The 23,668-nt window shown below is 38.2% G+C and overlaps 1 protein-coding gene across 8 annotated transcripts in view; it reads left to right on the forward strand.

Annotated features, from left to right (window-relative positions):
- The window catches only part of tenm4 (teneurin transmembrane protein 4), a 163,804-nt gene that overhangs the window by 55,061 nt on the left and 85,075 nt on the right, over positions 1-23,668 (forward strand). For 3 of the 8 annotated variants that reach the window (XM_085381075.1, XM_085381074.1, XM_085381076.1), the window contains 7 exons: positions 439-660; positions 9,547-9,796; positions 12,196-12,270; positions 12,510-12,608; positions 13,514-13,749; positions 19,090-19,254; positions 22,532-22,746. In XM_085381075.1, the coding sequence (XP_085237201.1) occupies positions 439-660; positions 9,547-9,796; positions 12,196-12,270; positions 12,510-12,608; positions 13,514-13,749; positions 19,090-19,254; positions 22,532-22,746 (1,262 nt within the window). The remainder of the gene's footprint in view (positions 1-438; positions 661-9,546; positions 9,797-12,195; positions 12,271-12,509; positions 12,609-13,513; positions 13,750-19,089; positions 19,255-22,531; positions 22,747-23,668) is intronic. The other 5 variants (XM_085381077.1, XM_085381078.1, XM_085381079.1 and 2 more) reach the window with 4 other exon arrangements.

Consider the following 23,668-nt stretch of genomic DNA (forward strand, 5'->3'; position numbering starts at 1 on the left):
TTGACAGGCTCCTGATGGGATGCATATTTGCTGTGCTGTAATGTTTCCATACACCCTAACACGTCACCTCTGTTTTCCTCTTTTTGTTTTTTTTCCCTTTGCTTTTGGATTTGTGCATTGTAACCTGTAATTATCCCCCCTTTTTTGCATTAAACATCCCAAAAAGGTGTTTTGTTGTTTTTGTTTCTCTAAACCAGTGCCAGGCATTTGCCTTTTCTATTCTATCTCAAAGTCATTTCAGCTGTTTGTATTGTTCTTCCCAGCTGGGATGAGGTGGCGGAGACAAAGGCAGATGTGTCCCTGTTTGTTTTTGAAGTGTCAGAGTTAAGTCTTGCATGTGTGTGTGTGTGTGTGTGTGTTCTGCTTCTGTGTGATGTTGCCTGTGTTTGGGTGTGTTTCATTTCCCCCCCATGTGTTGTCTCTGTTTGTGGTCCACAGGTCCTCCGCTGCATTGTTCATCCGCCTCCTCCTCCCCTGTTGAGCAGCTCCATTACCCTCCCCCTTCCATTGCAGCCAATGAGAGCCAGGGAGGGTTGCTAGGTAACTGTGCGGCTCAGCCAGCCCAGGACTCTGACTCTGAGGATGAGTTTGGCCCCAATTCATTCTTAGTTAAAACTGGCTCAGGGAACCTGTATGCTCCTGCTACCGCTACTGCTGATGGTGAGTTGGTTTTCAAACTACTGTTGCTTTGTGGAGGTTAGCCTTCCCCTGCTCCTGGATATGTTGTGTTATAGGTCATGTGGATGGCTATAGGCAAGAAAATGTCCCTTTTTTCTGAGCACCATGAGAGAGAGTAGAAACATTTGAGTCGATATGTAGCCTCAGGAAATGCACAGCACTCTCTGAAGCAAGGTCTGCAAAGTTCAGAGCCTCACACAAAGAGATGGACGATTTTGGTTCAGCAGGAGATATTTGTCACAGATATTTCTCTTCAATTTCAATGTTTGATGGTGAGAGTATCCATCTAAAAATCCCTCAAAAGCAACTGCATGCAACCTCCACACCTCAGACAAGAAATACAAAAAAGACAGTACTGAGACAGTACTGAAGTACTGAAATGTAGTCCTTGCCATATCCTACTCTGAAGTCTGAGTGGTCTGAAGTTATGTTAAAACAGTTTTAAAATAAACACTGTCATTTTTTTTTATTTAAATAGCATAGCAAAACATGGTTTTTGAGCTAGATTGAGTCTAAAGAGTCCCAACATGATTTCTTATTAATAAATGTCAGCTAATTATTCCTCATGAAACGCAATGTCTCCTGCTGTTAACTTAACACTCACTCAGACTGACAGACTCACATGGTGTTAGGAGATGACAGAAATGTAGTGAGTGTAAAATATTTACAGTATGTTTACCAAGCAGCAGTCAGACTATGTTATTCACACTATCAGTAGTTAACTTTCAGTTATAATGATATATCTTTTTTATTTGCATGAGTTGTGTGTGCAGGTAAATGTAATTTGGCTGGTCTAGAGGCTGAAATTATGGTCATATATTATTTGTTTGTTGCTGCATTGTACTATTCTGGTTGCTACAAATTCAGAGACTTTTGCTTAGACCTTCATTTTCAGTATAAAAAGTTATTTCTTTGTGTTTATGAAACATTATGAAACTTATCACTCACATCTGCATGCTAAATAAGATGCTTTAGAGTTGTTTTAATGTCGATGTCTTTCAGCTACTGTACATCTGTTACTGGTGGAGTAAACCCAAAGGAAAATTCAAAAAATTGAAATATCTGATCAATCTTACAAATCAAATACTAAAGGGTTAGCTCACAGAGCTCCAAACTACCCCAGCTGCCTGTTTAGAAAGCCCGGAGAAGGAGCTATTAATCCCATCGCAAATCTCAACACTAATTCCCCAGTAGCAACATGCTGGTCACCCAACAGTGACATGACTGTGCTGAAGGGGACATGGGTGGGGGGAATGGCCTTTAAAGCAGCAGATTTGTCTCATAACAATGACACTGATTTGCATAGGTACATCTTTTAGGTTGGCCTCTGGCTGTCAGTAAGGGGTTGGAGACTACCGATGAGGAATGTCCCCCACCAGTAGCTTTGGTCATCTCAGGTTTTGTAGGACTGATTGTTAAACTGCAAAGTAGAGCAAGTTTCTATGTGCCCTTCATATACAATTTCATATAACAGTACACCAGAGCTCTTAATATTTCCATGCTTGTCTGTTCTGAGAAACTTGTAAATATTGCTTAGTGCTTGGCAAAATGGGCTTTGCTTGAGATTCTTCATTAATGAATGTTATTATTTAGTTCTACACAATGTTTGACAGTAAGAAGCGACGTAGTGTTATATAAGAGGAAATAGCCTTCGTTCTTCAGCTAACTTAAACCACCTAATGAGTTATGTAAGCTTGTTTGTTGCCTGTCTCTTCAGTCATTCTATAGTCTTGCAGATTTTCTTTTAAAATTCAAATTTGGAGAACTGTCTGTGTAGTTTGTGTCAAATAATTAGTGGCAATGTTATCATGAGCTACATAAATGTATCTGCCATTGAGCGTGCATGAGTGTTGTATACACAAAATGACATAGCCAATATAATTAACCAGATTACACATTTCTATATTTGTTTAATTAAACATCTGGAAAAATAATTCAAATGTTTTCTGTTTTATTCTCTTTTTATGGATAAAAAAGGTTTCATGTTACTAAATGTAAATGTGAATTTGGCATGCATCTCAGGTTTCAGTGAGAATTGCATGAGCAAAAAAAAAGGTAATTTAAAAGCCACCATGGCAAAAATGACTGGAATATCAAATCAGATCTTTTTTTTAATGCAGGTCAGTTGTAGAAGACAAATTCAAAGTCAGGGTTAACAGACTGTAGCAAAATAAATAAATAAATAAATAACATTATTATTGGCAGCAAACAACCACAGAAAATTTGCATGCCAAAATAATTGTCTCACAGTATATCTGTTGCTCTAGAAAACAGGTGGTTTTTTTTATCACTTAAAATTACATTTGCTCAAGGTCGTCTCTGAGCCCCCATACAGGACTTAAAATGTTCTGCTAGATTTTGAACAAGTAAACACTCTCAGCAGCATATTTAGACTCAATACTTGAAATGTGCAATTCACTTGTATTTTTATTTTTTATTCCTATTTATTCTATTTATCCCCTTTGTATATTTTATTTATATTTGTCTCTGTATTTATATATGTGTGTGTGTGTGTGTGTGTGTGTGTGTGTGTGTGTGTGTGTGTATATATATATATATATATATATATATATATATATATATATATAACAATTCTGTAACTGTAACTTCGGTCGTTGCTGTGCTTTTTGGAAGTCGAATTTCCCAGAGGAACCCACCCGAGGGATTAATAAAGTTCTATCTTATCTTATCTTATATCATTATTCACATTAGTAGCTTTCAAGGCAGCAGTGTTTATTTATTTCCCTTTTTTTCCCTGTGGGGTGGGGGGAGTCCTGCTTTTATCTAGAGGAACACTGAGCAATAGTTTCTCTAAGGCTGATGAGGCTGCTCGCTGAAGCCTGCAGTTCTTTTATGAAGCATGTGTTTCACTGTGGCCCTCAGCTTTCTCTGAGGGGCTTCTTCCCGAGGAGACTGCCAGTGAGATCCCGCTGCCACACTGAGCCACAAGATCTGAGACACTGCAAACTCCCAGCATTAGCATCTCTTAATGCAAAACAGCATGGGGTCGGTCAGTGTTAGCTTTCAGCGCAGCCGGGCTCCCTGGTGAAAGGGCCAGCACACCACCACCACCGCACAGCTGACCAAGCAGGAATGCTGAGCCGGACAGAAGGCCCAGGGACATAGCTGTGTGTGAATTCAAATAAGTCTTCATTTGAACTGCTTAATCATCCCGCTGCGTCTGCAAGGACGGAGAAATGTGGTTAAAAGAGGTCACACCAGAAAGTAATTTAGCCACAGACACCGTGAGGAATAAAACTATCTGAGCCTAAATAATAATTTAATGAGCTGCACATGGCACTGCCATGCTTTGCCCCTGTTTTTCTGAGGATCTGATTTTTTTTTTTTACTGACATATAAAAAGAAATTGGTTTCTCTTAGTAATAGCTTCAAGTTATCAATGAACTAGAGTCAACAGACAATTTGTCCAGTTCCATTCAACTTGCTGTCCGTCAGCGTGCAGGGACTATGGATAATGCATTTTGCATACCTACATATCTTCCTTTCATTGACATAAAGTGAGATGCATTACTTCCATTGCATGATGATTGGAGACCATCTGTGCCATCTAACAAAATCTCCAACCTCTTGATGGATTTGCAGCAGAGTGACACACAGAACAGAGCATACATAAACACTTGTCTTGTTCTTTCTAAGGCAGCTCAGGGAATGACAGAAAATCCATTAGATCTCAGGGTGAGAGAAGCATTTGCAAGCAAATCCTTATAGATTAAATTGCTGTAAAACTAGATTTTTCTGAATTATGTTACTAATATTTTTTTTGTTGTGTTATTAAAAACAACCACATATATTTTTTGGATAAATATATTTGCTTCCATCAAGTCTTTTCTACTTACTTGCCTCCTTTGCAAAAGCTTGTTTGGGGATCTTATATTTCTAAAATATCAACATTTTCTACCTCGGTGATGAAGGTGAAATTATAGTCACAATCCAATATGTTTTTTCCCTATTTTTCCATAGAGAGCGAGTGGAGGACTGAGCGCTAAACACATCACGTTGTTCTCGGCACCTGTTACCTCTCAAATGGGTCCAGCAAAGACAGCTGAAATTCCCTCATGTATCTTCCATTCAGACTTCTCTAATGTCATAAGAAAAAGCAAGTCCAGCAGAGAGAACCAGCCTCTGAGAGTCAGTAGAGTGTGCAGCTTCACTGCCTTCGTGACAAATTCTATTTGTATTTTTATAGACAAATGGTACTCAACTGGAAATTTTGCTCCTGTGATTAGCCATAGGAGATGTAGCAGTAAGCAAGATTTAATGATTTATCTGGGCGCTTGATAGCTTTTGATTAATTCTGTATCGAATAGCTCACACCTCAATGCGTTGATCGGGTGTTTGGAGCATGTCATATCATTTTATTTCATCAGGTGTGACCATCACTGCCATAGATTTCATCCACTGTCCTTGTTCAGAAATACAACATCCCGCAACCCAGGTCTTTATACCGAGTGGTAAATTGAGAACCTGGCCTCTGTATGTGATTTGCCGAATGTGGCAAATGACACACACTGCAAGCACAAAATCTGGTATTATATTGATTCAGTCTATTATATATATCCACTGTATCCACTGAAATAAAGAGCTGATATAATGCTATATAACGTATAAGTTAATACTTTTATTTTAGTGCCATATAAGGTTTACATAGCACAGAATTTTCTCATCACAGAAACACCTATTTTCCGTCTCAAATGCCAAGGCAGCCAACCCAAAAATCCCAGTCTGCTCTTATTGGTTTGTTGGCTCATTTAGTGCTAAATTGGACCAGATGAAGGGATGCTCTGCTGTGACTGGTTGTCGATTTTATTGTTGTTGTTGTTGTCGAGAGTAAAATTCAAAGTTTGGCTACTGCATACACTCTGAGTATTTCATTAACAAGCTCAATACAGTAGCTCATGAGTAAATGAACATACCCAGGACTTCTCAATAACCAAGATTTCTAATCCTTAAGTAAAAATCGTAACTTTACATTAGTAGAAATATTACAATGAGTTTGAATTATTTTGTATTCTTTTATTTTTAATTTTAATTTTTTTATTTTATTTTACTTGTTTGTGGAACATTAACCATTAATTTTTATTTAATCTTTCCCTGAGTTTTGTGTCACTATTTTTCTACAAATGGGACAGCAGTCTCCCAGTAATTATAACATTCCACCATTAGACATCTCTCTTATTTCTCAGAGTGCAGGGTGAGGTCGTAGCTAATGAAGTGGATTTGCCTTAATTACTTGTCTAGAAAAGCATCAGGAGGCCTTAACCAGTGCATACATCTGTTAGAAAGAAAAATGAATATGCCACATTCCCAGACTGAATGGGTATCTTTAGGCTTCTGTTTTGAATGTCCTGTGAAAGTTTGGCTATGGTAACAAAGTCCTTCTCTGACTCTCTGATAACAAATTAATCTTCTTTTGTGCCAATTTTGTTGTGCAAAGCAGTTCAATAGAAAACCATTTATTTTCTTGCATCCTTTGGATAGTAGTGAATAATTGTTGCTGAATCACCACATCTGTGGGGGTCATGTTTCACTGTGCTTGGTCTCAGACGCGTTTCTTGTCTTTCTGTTTCTTTTCAGAAAAATAAGAATGACTTTCTGCCGGGCTGTTGAGCCAGGTGCGACGAGCATTTATCTTTCTCTTTATTATAATCTGTTCTACTGTGCAGCGTGCTGGGAATTGCTTATATATAAACAGGTTGGCAGGTTTGGGAAAACTTCTCAAAAAGCCAATAAAACAGTTGGAGTGGACTGTGCATGCTAAATTATCTTTTGTAATTTGCAGCTTTCAGGGTTCTCCGAGGTTCATAAAAACATTGTAGTGCATATAATTTTGGTTGTACTGCAAAACAGATTTTTAGATTGGCAAACGTGTGGACCTTGACCCCCTACTGGGCCATAAAGTACAGACTTGAGTTAAAAAACAAAAAACATTTTCAGCTTTGTAATTTTACTTTAGAAGGAAATTGCCTTTACATATGTGCATTTTAAAAAGAAATAGAAAAATTAAAGTTAGAAATTTACATGTTCTTTCAGACCTATATTCAATCCTGAACGTATAACTCATTAATAGTTAGCAAACAGCTAAAGCAGAGCAGTGGCTGCCAGGTGCTAGAAGAAGAGCTACGATGAAGAATCGGTCTCAGCAGGCAGCAGCTCATCAGAAGGGAATGCATCAGTGAAAACACAATAAAGGAAATTGTTTTAGGGGGCATATGATGATCAAAGGTTTGATTAAAGGCTGCAGAAGATTTTCAGTCGCTGATTTTTTGCAACTGCTGTCTTGAATTTAGAGATGGCTTTTCTGTGTTACAGTATCCAAAGGGAAGGTCAAAGGTGGAATACCCAACCAGAATTATTTTCCATCAGTTTTAAAACTGTTGATACATTAAGGTTTAAAATGTAAATTTAAATCTAAATATCAGAGTAGCTCAGACTTCAGAAAGTATATTTCAAATATGTTCCTCCTGTGGTCTTTAAACAGAGCGAACAAAAGAGGCAGTAGTCCTAACTATACACTGCAAGCGCATTCTGCATACTTGTATTAATTTATACTTATATTAAGTTTATGATATATTGATGTGCACCAATTTATTTTCGTGGTAATTTTTTATGTTGTAGCAAAGCTCTTAAGAGCCTTGTTATAACACTGGGGACTGTTTCTATGGTCCCCAGGTGGAACAAAAATATGTTAGAGGAATTAATTACTTGTTGCCCTACATTTACTTGATGGTCATACAGTAGGAAGTAAAGTATTTGTTTACCTAAAAGTAAATGCATTCCAGAGCAGCGATGCATTTGTCCTTGTGATATATTTCTCAGAGTATCTGTGGTGTCCCTGTAACTAATTAGCATATCCTTATTAATGGCTTTTGGGAATCAGTTACATTACTGAGCAGGAAGGAGATCATCAACAACCGTGTGGCTTTACCTCACACTAGTCCACTGCTGATAACGACTGTGGTGTGCTTCTCTTTCACTGTCTCGACTAAGCACAGAGGCAACATTGTGCAGAAGTGGAGAACTTAGTAGCCGACCATCTGTCAGTGCAGCAAATGCATCATATAGCAATTACTTCTTTCAGCGGTTCTTTTACATTAGAAAATATGTAGATTACGTGGCATTGAGCCAGGTGAAAATTTAAATGTTTTCTCTTTTTTTTGGTGATAGTTAATGGAACGTAAAGAAACAGAAACAGAAACACTAGACTGAAACAATATGAAACTGTGTATAAAATTACCTAGTGCCTTGTAAAGCAACAGCTTGTTTAAATCCTGAAAAGAAACAGGCTTGCTTAATACAGCATGGTACATTTTGTGTTGATTTCTTTTGCTGAGCCATTATTTAGCATGCCACCTCTGAACACAAAGGACTTTATACCCACTTTGCAGACTAGACCTAAGCATTGAAGCTTAATAATAATGTTTTCTGAATACCCAGTGTGCACCTTAAAAGTTCTTATTGTGCCTGCTTTGATTGACACATGTTGATATCAGAGCTTCATGTTCCTGACCCTAAAAATATCTGAAATGACTCTAAGCTTCTTGACTGGCATGAGTAGGTATCGCTTTAATGAAGGAGCTGATTATACAAAATAAGCTTTGTGTGTGTCTGTATTCTGCTCTCTCTGCTGTAAATTGGCAATTTAGTGTTGTGGATATCTGTGAAATAAAGGAGGCTTACTGCTATAAAGAAAAGCCACTCTGTGTAAAGCCGGGAGTTCATTGATTGATGAATGGCTTAGCAGATGTGGAAATAAATGGATACAGAGTGCATACAGACATTGGTCCTCTATCTCATGAATTGCACACTATCAAATAGTGAATATAAAACCACAGGGTACAATTTCTCCTTCTAGACTTCATATCTAATAGTTTTAAATCCTCTTAAAAAAGTGACAATATAGTTGGTTAAAAAAAAAAAAAAGAAAAGAAAAAAGAGCAAATTTTCCTGCTAAAAGCTTTGAAATGGTACATAACCAGTGGAGTCACTCTGGTTGATTAAATCTGGATCAAATCATGAATGTGTTTCACTTAAGCTGCGGCAGTTACGGGATTGAAGTTTGGAGGCAAACAAAGTATTGTTTATTTAAAAAAAACTGTGCATGCTCAAAAAAACGCTAAATGCAAATTCAGAAAAGCCCAGTGAATTGGTGTGTTTCAGGAAGAGGCCAGCTAATCTGTTTACACAGGAGTCAGTGTCTGATCTGAGTAAACTGTCACAGGTCTCTGTGGGAGGTAGAGAGAACACTCTGATAGAGGTCAGTTAGAGAAATAATGAGCAGAAGTACGACTTTTTTAACTGCGTTTTTTTGTTGGTAAGTGAAAAGGTGAAAAACTTAGTAGTTTTTGGTGTTAATTTATACTCACTGGTCAGTTTGTGATGATAAGTCCAGGCTCCTGGTACTACCAAGTTCCTTCAAAACTGCCCTAACTCTTCATGGATTCATCAACATACTGGAAACATTTTTCTCAGGGATTATGGTTCATATTCATCATCACACACTTGCTGCAGATTTCCTTGATGTGAGTCTCTCATCTCACCACATCCCAAAGGTGCTCTATTGGATGAAGATCTGGTCACTCTGGAGGAAATAAGCTTTGGATTTGTCTTAACCAGTTAGTTTACACACATGAGCTTGCTTTCACAAACCTTTTGGAATGTGCATCCTCAAAGGAGCTGCCATATTCTTGCTATGCTGGCAAACAAACTGAATCTGGCTGTCTTTGATGGTGCTTTCAAAGGTAACCCAAAAGTGCCTGAAAGCAAACAGTAAATGAGTCGAATTTTTATTCTTTTAAAATATCTGTTCCATGTTTTATTTCTTTTCTGTTTTTTTTTCTTTTCTTTCAGACGGAGCCTTTCAAAATCACTCTCGGCTGCGGACGCCTCCTCTACCACTCTCCCACTCCCACTCGCCCAATCATCAGCACCATGCAGCCTCTATTAACTCCTTGAATAGGAGCAACTACACACCACGGAGCAACCCAAGTCCTGCGCCCACAGACAGCTCCGTTCCTCCTGAGGGTCCCGCCAGTGGTCAAGACTCTGGCAGTGCACAGGACAACTGGCTACTTAACAGCAACATCCCCCTGGAAACAAGGTACTGTGTAGTTTGTCTCTCAGACAATGTATAGAGAAGTTGGCATCTGGAAGACTTGAGCTGAGCTGGTGCCATTGAACTTGGTGTTTCCTCTTGTTCCTGCTGTCCGCTCCATATTAAATTACCACAGTGCTAACAAGGAGCAAAGCAATAAAATGGAAAATATCCTGCTAGGGGCAAAGGCCTATATTTGTGATGAACATGATTTTGTGGCAAACAAGAGAAAAGTGGTGCTTTTGGTTTGCCTAATACTAGGAGTCCTAACAGGGGAAGCTATTGAGTTTAAACAGCAGAGTAATTACAATCATGTTGGATAATACCAAATTATATTCAGGCTCCCGTGAGCAGGCTTCGTAGCCCCTCCACTTCAGCCCTGAGTTTTATTTATTTCATATTAATCAGCATTCATTTCTCTAGTATTTCTCAATAGGAGGCCCTTGTGTGAAGTAGGTCTGTCAAGTGTTATTGTAACAAAGGGAATATCTGGTGTTTCTTTGGATGGTCTTATTGCAAGGCGGTATGAAATTAGGAATACTGAGGCAGAATTTTCTCAACCTTCCAAGATATCAATTTAGTCTGCTAATAGTAAAAAGAAAAAAGTAATCGCCACATCACCAGCGGCACATTTCCTTAAATAAACCCTTTGAGTAAGTTGTTATGGAGAACAAAGAAAAAACCCTTTGTTTTATAACTGTTGCAATTATCTCTTCAAAGCAGTTAAGGCTAAAAACAACAGATCACAATGACAAAAAATTGCGCATACCATGATGTTATATTATATTATATTATATTATATTATATATAAAAGTGAATAGTTTGTAAATTTAAATAAATGCAGCAATTGCATTTCTGTTTCTTATAGGTAAAAGTGTTATAACAAATAATCAAGAATGAGCAAAACCCACAGTTCTGGCCAATGACAGGTGGATTCTTCATATATATTTATACTGTTTAGAACAGGTAGTACCCTAGTGAAGGTGTCACTGAATAATGATTGATATCGATCTTGTCAAGCTGTTAGACAAGTACTGTTCAGGCTTATTATAATTTGGTTGGTCAGCTCAGATTCTGTCAGTAAACTATGATGAGCTGAGAGAGGACAGAATTTCTTTCCTCCATTTATATCGCTTTCTCTGAACATTTTTCTGAATTCTGACTCGAAAAAATCAGCTCAGAAAGTGTGCACAAGTAACAGTAGCTATTTGTTCTTAGCTGCCGCATAGCTTTATGTACAAAAGTTAAGGTTTGAATATTGTAATTTATTTCTTCTGTTTTTTGAAAATGTTACATAACAGCGTCCTCAGTTTAAATGTTGCCAATATTTTTAATATATTCAGAACTTATTAAAAACCACTGGTCTGTGTGATAAAATACATTGCCATAAATTAAATAGCTGTTGACAGGAAAATAGCTAATAGCTAATTTGGCGTGGCTAAGAAACCAGTCTTGAACAGACTTATTGTCTCCTCTTTCAGTTTTTGTGAGACGCTTCAGTCAACAGGAAAATGAGAATCAATTTCAGCTGGTAGAAGGACAGTTAGTTGTATAATGAATGATTACACATCATCCAGCTCCAGTTAATCCCGTACAGGTATTCCCTGTGGAACAGAAAACAGATGGTGAGGAGAGGCTAGAGTGCTGCTGAAATCACATACAGAATCGAGTCTGTATAACCTATTGCATTGAAGGAAAAAAATGACACCTAGCAAAGTTCCAATAAGGAAACTGAAACCATTAGCAATATCCGCATGGACCCTGCAATATTAAATGTCACTTTTACTAAGTTAATAGTATTAAAATGGCCCTCTCTTGTCACTTTTGGGAAATTTAATTGCACTGATAAATTCAGCACTGGTATATTTCTGCCGTGCTTTAGCACTGGAAAAATGCCAGCAGTTGGTTGGCCCTGTCCAGCTTCACCATTTTTTTTCTGCCAAGTTTCTGCCAAGTATTTCTTTCTTCGTTAAAAGTAGCATTCTTCCCTAGAACACAAGCTTTAAAGACTATGAACAGATTTTACTGCTGGCCGCAGAGGAGACTGGGATCAAAAACAAAGCCTTTCTCTTGTACCATGCAACGTGTTCAGCCTGCCCATTGCATGTGGACAGTTCATTTCTCCATTGCATTGCTGCTGTATTTCCTTATGGAACAGAGCTCTCATTTGGGGGGGGGCAGTGAGACATGAGACTCTAGAAATGTTTGCTGAAAATGTGTTTTAAGACATGTAGCAACCATTAAATGGGGGGGAAAAAGTAGCAGTTAAGGATACTAATCAGTATAAAGGCTATGAAACCTCAGTGATGATTTTCATTAGACTTAGAGTAGTATTTGTGTGTAATAGACTTTAAGGTTCTTATTTGTAAGTGATGCATTGTTTTCTTCCAATCACAACCTTAAAGGAGCCAGAATACTCTAATGTTTATCAGAGAAGAGCAAGACGCTTGCAGAGAAGGGCAGGGCTCGTACAAAACAAGGTATGGCAGTGTCCAAATGAGGGGCATAAGACAGGTAGATGTTATTTGTGTCACACCTTTGTAGAAGTAGTTCCATAAGGGCCTTGGTTGTTTTGTTTTTTTGTCCCATACTGTCCATCTTGAGCTCCATTTGTCAGTTGTTGATGTTGCTTGGTGATCACAAGTTGTATTGGCCTTTCTGTATTTCTTGCACGCATGTCTCACACTAGCTTCATATCCATCTTTCCACCTGTGTGTAGAAACATAGCAAAGCAGACATTCCTAGAGACTTTACAGGACAACCTCATTGAGATGGACATTCTGGCATCAGCACGCCACGATGCCTCGTACAACGACGGGTATGTTGCATGTTTGCTATCTGGCTCAGACTACTGTCAGGATCTGCTTTGCCATGAAAACAATAGATGCCTGCACTATTTTCCATCGAGCATCCTCTGTTTTGAAACACTGTCAATCATCTGTGTACATCTCCTGCAGTGTTACAATCCTTGCTGTATTTGTCCCTTCCCTGTTTTAATACAACTAACAATTTGCATCGAGTAACATTGTTGGATTGTATTGCTTTTGAATAATGGTAAACACGACTGCTGTGTGGAACACAGTTGCCCATGCTGTCTCCTGTTGCTTGAATAGGACATGTGAGAGATCTGTCCTGATATGTATAAATAAAATATAGTCTCGGTGACTTTCCACATCATACATTGTAATATGACATTCAATCACGCTCATGTCACTGTTGCTCGAGAGCTTCTTGTATGCTTGTCAGTAAAATGGCCTTGACAACAGTGCCGCTGCCACTGGCTCTCTGATGGGCTGATCATCCGGCACTTGGACATGTAGCTGTACACGTTTTCTGAGATAGCCAGCCATGTTCTTCAAGGGCGAATAAATCTGCTCAACTCCATGCTGAAACCTTATATAATGTATCTCTCCTCTACGTAGCCTTGACACATGGTTACGGGGAATTACTCCTCTCGCAACGGATGGAATATATAAACAAGAGCCAGCTGTGGTCACTCGTCCTCTGAAAGAGATTTAATATAGATTCACAGTTTCAGCTGTTTCAACCCGAAATGCCTTAGTTTTCTCACTAATCTAGCATGACTATGGTAACACTACTGAATGTGCTTGGTATTACTTACCACTGGAAAGGGCCGTACCTGGATAGACAGTAACCTGCAACGTTATGGTCATGAGCACCTAGTGTTTCTGTTAGAACTAACAAGCAAATGTATTTTCCCAGGCACTTCCTATTCAAACCAGGTGGAACATCACCAATGTATTGCACAACTTCACCAGGATACCCTTTGACCTCCAGCACAGTTTACTCGCCTCCTCCACGACCTTTGCCTCGAAACACCTTCTCTCGACCTGCCTTCAGCCTGAAGAAACCCTATAAGCACTGCAACTGGAAATGTGCTGCTCTCAGTGCCATCCTCATCTCAGTAACACTGCTGTTCCTGTTAGCCTACTTCATCGGTGAGTCACCTCTGACACTCTCATACACCAAGACGTATACCTCTGTCAGTCACTTCCAAACCCCGCCCCTCACTTGAATGCAGACATAGGATGAATACATACTTTATCATTTCCTTCTGTCATCCATTTCAATAGTGATGAATCTGTCCTCTGCACCTTATATAAGCATGGTTATATAGGGACTCACAGATTGACTCTTTGCCCACACAATTTGTCTAAAGAAACATTATCATTCATAGATTGGACTGACTGAATCTGCAGACAGGCAATCCAGTGTCTTGCTCTTGCGAATAGCCAGGATGTGAAATAAATTAATAAGACATCAGCCATCACACGAGAGAGGGCTGCACATTTAGAATATTCATCTTATTTCATTTAAGATTCCCTAAACAGCATTCTCAGGTCCCAGCTGGGTAAGGACTATCAGATAAGTTTTGCTATTAAATCATTTCTGCTCATTTTGACTGCTGTCCTCCCCTAAGGCATTGATATTCATATCCAGTCATACTGTTTTCATTTCTGTGATCTATATACACTAGAAGTGTTTACACAGCATTTTGGTTGCAAATAATCACAAAAAGACAGAAATGAAAGGATAAAATATTAAAGTATATGTGGGGGGTTCCTGTAAGCAATCTCCATATCAATCAAGCGATCTCGCTTCAGCTTCAGACTGTCACAAAGCAACTTCCTGATGTTTAAAACAATCATTCCCAACAATTTAATTTGCCACATCTTGACATATGGAGAATTTCTAGAGGAGAGCAAATGTTTTTAGAACTTAGCTAACTATAACGTATGAAGCTAATGTCTTTGTTCTTGGATAGTAGAAGGATTCGTAAAACTGTGGATAAATTAAATGCCAGTGGCAGCCCTGTTGGTACATTCAAGGTCACTAACAACATATTTGGAGTTCAGTCTAAATTAAGTAAGCTACAGGTTGACTGAGTTATTACTATAAACTAGGCTATGTTTGGGGTTCATGAACAAGGAGAAAAGATCATGTTTGAAACAAAGTGTCAGAGGTTCTGTATTACAGTGAGAAGTCATTTAAAATTTCACAAAAAGGTTTGTTTGAATTGTGAATTTAAATATTGTCATTGCCTTGATTAGCAGATATTTCCAACAGTCTGCTGATTGGAATGAAAAACAAGCAACAGCTTTTGTAATTAAGTAATGAAAGATCACTGTAACCCACAAATAAAAAAAGGAGTTGATACACATTTCCGTTTAATTTATTTTTACCATATTATGTACATCTGGTTTACTGTGAATTTCTGCTTAATATACAGATGGCTACACTGTTGAATTTAAGTCTTAAATAGAAAAAGGAATAATTCATTGTGAAGGATGGCGAGAACGCTGTTCATTTGCATGAAGTTGATGAAAGAAATCTTGATAGTTCTGCTGGGTGTCACAAGGGAGTTACATTTTATGAAGGTTATTTGTTGTAGATACACATTAGGAAGTAACAACCACAAAAGCTATCATTAATTCTTCTCTTTAAGAACACACAAACTAAAATGTGATTATTATTTTTGTTACCAGAACCATTTAAACTGAACTGTGCTGGTGTTAAAAAAAAACACACGCAAACTGTTTGCTGCTCATATTATCTACATCTACTTGTTTTAAATTGGTAGGCAATTTAATATGACCAATTTTAGTTTGGTTTTCTTTTGGCATCACCGGTGTAATTTGGATTTTAAAGTAGAGATACAATTTGTGTCTTCTGCTTGTGACCTGGCCAAAAGCCAAAGATCCCCATCAGTCTGATGGTGCTTAATCAGACTCTGTAATTATAGCCTGCAAAGCTCAGGCCATCTCTCAATGCACCACAAGTAAACATGTTGGAGACCAAGCCTCACCCTAAGATCAGAATTTCAAATCAAGAACGTGGGTCATATTTAATTAAAAGCTTGATGAGAAAATACATTTAATTCCAAGTGCAATTAATTATTGAGGTCTGTAATTGGGAACTCTGGGTGAGATGTCTAATGAACCCAGTTATGCCTTGTGACAGATGTTTTGACATGTAGCACAGTTTTATTTTTTCACAGCTGTGTAAATTGGAACATTTTGAAGTGCAAAAAGGTTGGGAGTTTAAGGTGCCACCATATTGTCTCAGTGGTTGCTTTCTCATTAGCACATTTTTATATATTTCTCATTTTAAGGTCATCAGTATCCTCTTGTGTTCCCTTCCATTCACCCTGGGTATCTAACTAAGCACAATTAGGCTGGTCCCCATCTATTGTTAGACTTTAAGGTCATCCAACCCGGTAAAAGGCTCTGTAGCCCCGGTCATACCTGTTTGTATGTCTTTCAATACCTCCCAATATCTTAGCAATCAATTACTTTTATAGTGAATTATTTTCCACAGCCAAAAAACGTTTTTTCCCTTCGTTGAAACCCCTTTTTGATTTAATCCTAGAATACACAATATAGATTCAAAGTCCTATATTTATGTGTAATGATAAACACCTGTGCTACAGTAATATTTGAATATACTATTGTTTTTTTTCTTTGTCCTATGCAGTATCAATTAGTCATTGCATTTACAACTACATAATATGTGCTTTTTTGGTATATTAACAAACATTAGTTAGAACACAGGTATAGAGAAACAGACAGATTGTGTTTAAATTCAAAGAGCAACAATTGGAAGTATTCATTTTACCACTTAAACATGATTTATACAGAACATCAGAAAAAAGCATCAATATGAATTTTTGCAGGTTTTAGCTCAAGGTCTTAGCTTTTTGGTAATTTCTTTGTTCCATCAGGCACTCAGATTGGATGGATGCTTTGATGTGATGTCTTTTTTCCATCCCAGCTGGCATTAATATTTTTTTCTGCACTGAACTAAGCAACACTGAAATTTCTGTGGCAAATCACAGATAGCAATACGGTTTGACTTCCTCAGATTGGCTGAGAAGTCTTCTACTACAGTACCTCTGCCTCCTAATTGGCACATGGCGTGACTCAACTTCCTGATAAGTGAAAGGAAGGCACAACATGTGCTCAGGACAAAATGGACAGTCCTATAAAGCACAATACTCGTGACAGGTCAGCGGCATCATTGGAATGTAGACACAGCGTGTCAGTGCCAGCGGCTGTCATGTTAGAAGTACCTTGTTATTCCTACTACCTGTCTTTAGTTTGCAGGCAGTTGCAGCAGCCATATTACTATCATTGCACAGTGTTTGCAAAGTTTGAAAGGCAAGCAAAACCAAATTAGGAGGCCTCTCCACTGGCTCAGGTCCAGTGCTCTGCATATCATAGATACCACGAAGGCGCTGAAGTAAATCTTTAAGGATGGGAGAGGGAGGCTCTTTAACCATTTTCCATTAGGGGCCTCAGGGACAGATGGGATGAAGAACGGGGCTCACAAAGACGTGATTACTAGGACACTTGGAACGACATTGTGCCTGGTGACTTTGTGATTGTTCAGCAACGTACACTGACTCTTTCCATTTTGCCAGTCAGTGTTGAGCTACAAATCAAAGGAATGTCATTCTGGAACTTACAAAATGGCAAATAAAGCCATCTGTCTCTTCTATGGTTGCCTTCCACAGACACAGTCACTTCCACAAGCACTGGGCATGCACAGAACAGATGCTGGTATTGAAGATGAACTTTTATCATGTTAGGGAATGTTTGCATTGTGGTTTCCCTGATAACCACTCCATTGCTTGTTGTCTTTATTCACAAATCCATGCAAATATTTTAGTGAGCATTTGGTACTGCTTAACAAGTGTGCCGAATAAATTATTAAGGACTCTTAAATACATCATGCGCATGCAGTTCTAGACTTAATATAATGCCAGTTGCTTAATGATGCAAACCGGCGGATTTGTGTCTAAAACCCTTTTGTTTTTACTCTGATGAAGACACAATCATCTTCTAGTCCTTTGTTTTTGGAGGGTTTCTGACCGTGGCCTAACGAGCTAATGCTGGAACTGTATAGTTGTAGAGGACCCTTTTCAAATAATGTATTCTCCCGCTTCATTATTATTATTGTTATTGTTATTATTATTATTATTATTATTATTATTATTATTATGGTAACCAGTGGTAACCACTTTTATCTGATAGCAGGTTGATTCTTGGTGCAAACTCCAGTCTCTGTGCTAGCGTGGGTTTCCTCCCACAGTCCAAAGACATGTTTGTCTGTCTCGCTGTGACGGACTGGTCACCTGTCCAGGGAGTACCAACATCTCTTGACCTATGCCAGATGGGATGGGCTCCATCCCCCTGGTAACACTAATCTACTCAGGCAGTTAAGAAAATGGGTACATAAAGTTAGTTGTAAGCGAAATCCAGACCAGTACAAACATTAGTCTCGTTATTCTCATTTTGATTCTTTTTCGAGTAAATGCAGTAAATTGACAAACAAATTTCTGTCACAGTCATTGTTATTCTTAGTTCTTGCCGTAATCTTATAAAATGACTATCAAATTTCTCCCCAGCAAAAAGATTACAAGAAATCAGTTTGACTTTTGTTTTGTGAGCTATTAATGTTATTATTATCTGTTTTGTATGAATAATCCTGAAATGCTTATGGACATGACTCTGTGCGCTTATAAAGGGGAAACAGAAATGAAGAAAACAGCGTTGTGCTGTAAAATTGTCAGTTAATTTCTCTCCTCATAATTTAATTGCATTATAATATCCTTGAGGAGCTTAAGAGAACCAGCTAAACAATAAAACAGCTATATCGAGTTTCTTGGCCTTTTCTGCTGACTGTTTACTTCAATATTGGCTTTTGCCTTGCTAAGCTTGCCTTGTCCATTCTTTTATTGGTAATCTGTCATGGTCGGCCCCTCCTCCGTCTGTCCTGCGCTTTAGTGCCATTGTTCCAAAGGACATTTCTTTTGTCGACCTTGTAAAATATCCGTGTGCTTCATTCAGTCTGTTCACATTGAAACACCCCTGGTGTCTCCCTGCTGATTTGTTTTTTCTTTGTCCTAACCGTCCCCTAGTTTTGCAGGGGACTGTAACGGTAATGTGCTTGGAAAAAATGGTACTCCAGTGTTGGTGTGGTGAGACAGATGTTGTCCCATGGGGTCAAGATAGCATTCATCTTGTGATTTTACTACTCAGCATTTTGCGAAAAAGCCTGTTAACCATTAAACCAGCTATTGTTCCTTATTCTATGTACTTCCTCTTCCCACCTTGCAGCTGACACCTTCATTATATTAAGCAAAATGAAAAAGAAGCAAATAATAATAGTTCTGTGAGAACATTAAGGTTATACGTTTTCAGCTTAGCTATAATCCAACTTTAAAATGGTTCTTAGCATGAATAAATTCTGAAATTGTCTTATATTTCACATTTCAGCCATGCACCTTTTTGGATTAAACTGGCACCTGCAACCCATGCAGAGACAGATGTATCAGCTGTCAGAGGACAATATAAGTGGCCTAACCTTTCCTACAGACCTGAGCTTGCCACCACTTGGCAGCACAGGCTTGGAAATACATGACCGCAAAGGAAAAGATGACAGTAAGTACAGTTTTTATCAGAATAACTTCCATCCATCCATCCATCCATTCGCTTCCGCTTATCCTTTTCAGGGTCGCGGGGGGCGCTGGAGCCTATCCCAGCTGTCATAGGGCGAGAGGCAGGGTACACCCTGGACAGGTCGCCAGTCTGTCGCAGGGCTAACACATAGGGACAGACAACCATTCACACCTAGTGGCAATTTGGATTATCCAATTAACCTATCCCCACAAGTTGCATGTCTTTGGACGGCATAACACAGGACAGAATAACTTATTTTATTTAAAAAGACATATGTTTTTTCTGAATGGTACTCGCTATAAGTAAATCTTAAATGTAGCTGTTCTTGTTTTGATGATGAATTCTTGCACATTCATTTGTGAAAGTTTTTCAGATCTCAAAGTTTTAAAGATGACATTTCAGAGCTCTTGTGAGTTTATTATTATTTTGTCATCCAGTTTCACATTTTGTTCACTTGTCTCCATGGCATGGAGAGATCTGCATTGTAATCCTGTGAAAGTTGTTGTAAGTGGGAAAGTGTTATTTGTTCCTGGAGGGAGAAAATGGAGCAGCTTAAGGGACTGAGTATCCAGGGGCTGGAGGGGGATTAGCCACTCTGTCCCCTTCAGAACGGATGTGAGCCTTTCATCTCCTAGCTCGGGCTGCCTTTCCTGGCAGCCAAAGAAAGCATGTGCTCACCCAACGGTACCAACTGCTCAACTCAAAAAAGTTTGCTCTGTTCCATTCCTGAACAAATGCGCCCAGATTTAACCATGTGATTTGCCACTGGCATACCACAATAGGTAGAAGATAGAGCTATTACCATATAAATGAATCCAGGAGTTGTCTTTTTCATTTACTGGGCAGCAGAAGTGTGTTTAGCTTGCCATCATGACTATAACAAAGCTCAGACTCTGCACAGCACCAATTGCTGATAGGAAATCAATAACTATAGTTTTCTAAATAAGTTAAAGTTTGCTCTGCTATCGCTGGAAACAATGCTGGGCTATCTAATGTTTTATCAAGGTGATTTGTACAATGTCGAAATTTGATATCGTTCTCTCTTTCTGGTTCTTGTGTTTCCATCAGAGCACTATGCTGTAGCTTATCTTGCAGAAGAAAATAGCATTTATTTAACCATGAGGCCCATTATCACTTGTCCCGGGTTATGATTTATTTAAACAGCCTGATGAGTACAACCATTAATGTGCTGCATAAATACGCACACACGCCAACATGTGGAGAATGTGCCTGTGTGCTGCAGCATTATGTAAAACCCAAATCTGGGAGACGGAGAGTGTGTCCTGTATACTCTGATAAAACCAACTGCCACTGATTGACTTTTGCGAAGACTTCCATCTGGTGTGCCATGTGTAACCCTAAGTGTCCTAGGGGTAGTTTGTATGGATGCCTGTTTTAGGCGACTCCACAGCTGAAATTAGCTCATCTACATGTGCAAACAGATGTTGCCCTTTCCGCAGAGTCCAATAAGTTGTATTATGGAGCATATGGACAATTTTTAGCAGTAGATGCGCTAATACCTGAGTGGGTAGTAGCATTAGAAATCCCTCTTTTCTATAATTACAATTTTCACTTTATTACTTTTCCTTTTTACTATCAAAGTACTGATGCATTTCTGTTTTATCAAGTATTTTCAGTCCCATACCCCTGCAAACATATGTACTTTCTTTTATGTAATACAATGTTACAATGTAAAGGTGGGATTATGTGTAACATGTAAGGCAGGGGTGCCCAATCCCAGTCCTCGAGAGCTACCGTCTTGCAGCTTTTAGATGCATCCTTGCACCTGAATCAAATGAATGGCTTGTTATCAGGCCTTTGCCAAACTTGATGGCATGCTGAAGAGGTAATCAAACCATTTGATTCAGCTGTGTTGGAGTAGGGATGCATAGCTCTCGAGGACTGGATTGGGCACCCCTGATGTAGGGTTTATAAAGCACCTTGAGGCAACTGTTGTTGGATTTGGTCATATATATATATATATATATATATATATATATATATATATATATATATATATATATATATATATATATATATATATATATATATATATATGACCAAATCCAACAACAGTTTGGCAACTCAATATTAAATTGAGTTGAATTAAAGTATAAAGACAGAATGCAATAACTTACTTATCACTGAAATTCAGTGCTTAATAGAAAATAGGACATAGTGAAAAATACCAAATATTGCGGCTGATTGATAATAAAAACAAAAACACAGGGCAAAGGGACATATTTGCAACTTTCTGGCATTACCTTGTCTTTTAATTGCACAGCATTTACTATAGTTTCAAAGAAATACACATTTTTTTTCCATTAATAAGTGATTTTTAGTTACTTAAAAATTCACAATGTCTTTATATTTTAGCACCCAAACTTTTTAATAAAGTGAAATAAGCCAGACCTTTCATGAAAAGGTCATTGTCTGGATGGAAGCATTTGTTGCTTCAAAACCTGCATTTGTTGTTCAGCGTTTATAGAGCCTTAGCTGAAGTTTCATCTGTGCACTAATCCACCTCCATATCATCATGGATGCTGGCTTTTTCGGTTGAGTTTGAGCATTAATGATAAGCCAGATATTTCTCCTCCTCTTTAGCGCAAATACATATATATCAAGTACATTTGATAATGGTTTGATTATTTGATGATGTGTATATATATATAGTATTCGCTGGATTCTACTAATTATTCAATAATCGATTGAACAACTGATCATGAAATCCCCTGTTTTATTTTCTTAATAGTTCGTCCTTTGCATTGAGTTTTTATACTTCACAACTTTTGTTTTGTTGCACTTGTCCCCAATTTTTTGAAACATGGTGATAGCACCAAACCAAAAAACACTATCTCCGTTCATGATACAATTTTTTGTACTGAAATGAATAATGCTATCTCATGTTGAAATGTATTTTATCGTGATCATGATCATCATTTCTTTTTAACAAAAATATTTTTTCTATTTGCCATATCAGAAGACTCAAAACAGGACACTTCAAAAAGTAACTGGATTTTTGTTTGAAGACTATATTTTCTTTCTTTTGTGCTCTCCCCTCTAGTGGAATTGTGACTGAAATTGCTGGCAGTGGTCGGAGGGTTCATTCATTATATTTTTTCACTGGCTGTCAGCGGCGTGATTGAATATCTGTGATATGGTCAGACTATCATGCTCCAGCAAACTGAGTCCCTCTGCCATCCACATGGTGGATTAATGGTGTGATCTCTTTGACCGATTTACTTTGTGTGCAATGCAGGCAAATTGGACAGCTTGTTCCCAGATGACAGCTATATAGATATGGGAGAGATTGACGTGGGGCGTAAGGTCGCACAGCAGATTCCTCCTGGTATCTTCTGGAGATCCCAGGTCTTCATTGATCATCCCATGTACCTAAAGTTTAATGTGTCCCTAAGTAAAGATGCCTTAGTGGGGATCTATGGAAGGAGAGGTCTTCCTCCATCACACACACAGGTAGGCAATATTTACATGTCACTGATGCTGTTACAGTAAATGTATTCTACTGCACTTATTAATAGTATGACAGGTGAGTGCAGAATCTAAATGGTCGATGCACTTAGCATGTTTGAATGTTTGCGATGCCAAATCGCGTTACTCAATGTTGTGTTTTGTTTGCAAAAGACAATGGTGTATTGTAAATGTGATGTTTTATGAAAAAATTTCCAATCATGCCTGCATTGTACAAGGATTCTTCTTCTTTTCCCATTCTTCTTCTGCCACAAAATATAAATTGGGATATTGTTTAAAAGAATCTATCTAGCCATGTAGGAACGTGTCATGAATGCAAACCAATTCCGAGTTTTCTCTATTCTATTAAAAATCGCTTTCTTGTTGCAGAAAGGATTTATGGAAAACTTCTTCAGGTTCAATACCATCTGAGAGTCGCACAAAAATATTGGGCAGATTTTCCGTCTGTATATAGCCGAGAATGAGACATGTCATGTTATTAATCATACCTTGCCACTTGCTTCGCACAGTTGAGATTACTTCTGTAAATGCAAGTGCAGTTCAGCAAAATTGTTTATAGCATGAATTTTGTTTCCGCTAATGTCCAGTGATATTGATTTTTCAGTCAGCCAACAGAGTTGCCTGTTTCCTCTATTTATGCTTCAAAGAAAATCATCTAGAGTGGAGTTTTCGTAATGTGGCTGATTACACATAGAATGGCAGATGAGTCAAGATTCCCTTCCTTATGTAAATGAAAATGAAATGCCGTCTCATTGGTATTCATTGACTCAAAGCTGATGTGAAGCAAATCGGTGCAGATGTTATTTGGTAAACACTAACTTTAATTCCTCCAGCTTCCCTTTTTTCCACTGTAATAGTTTCAAACAAGGCTTTTATAAGATATGCGGACTCTGAAATTATCTCAGCC

This window comes from Rhamphochromis longiceps, linkage group LG14 (assembly GCF_057381845.1).
Source record: "Rhamphochromis longiceps isolate RC_006_pf linkage group LG14, R_longiceps_female_GT1.1, whole genome shotgun sequence".
Classification (NCBI taxonomy): Eukaryota; Metazoa; Chordata; class Actinopteri; order Cichliformes; family Cichlidae; genus Rhamphochromis; species Rhamphochromis longiceps.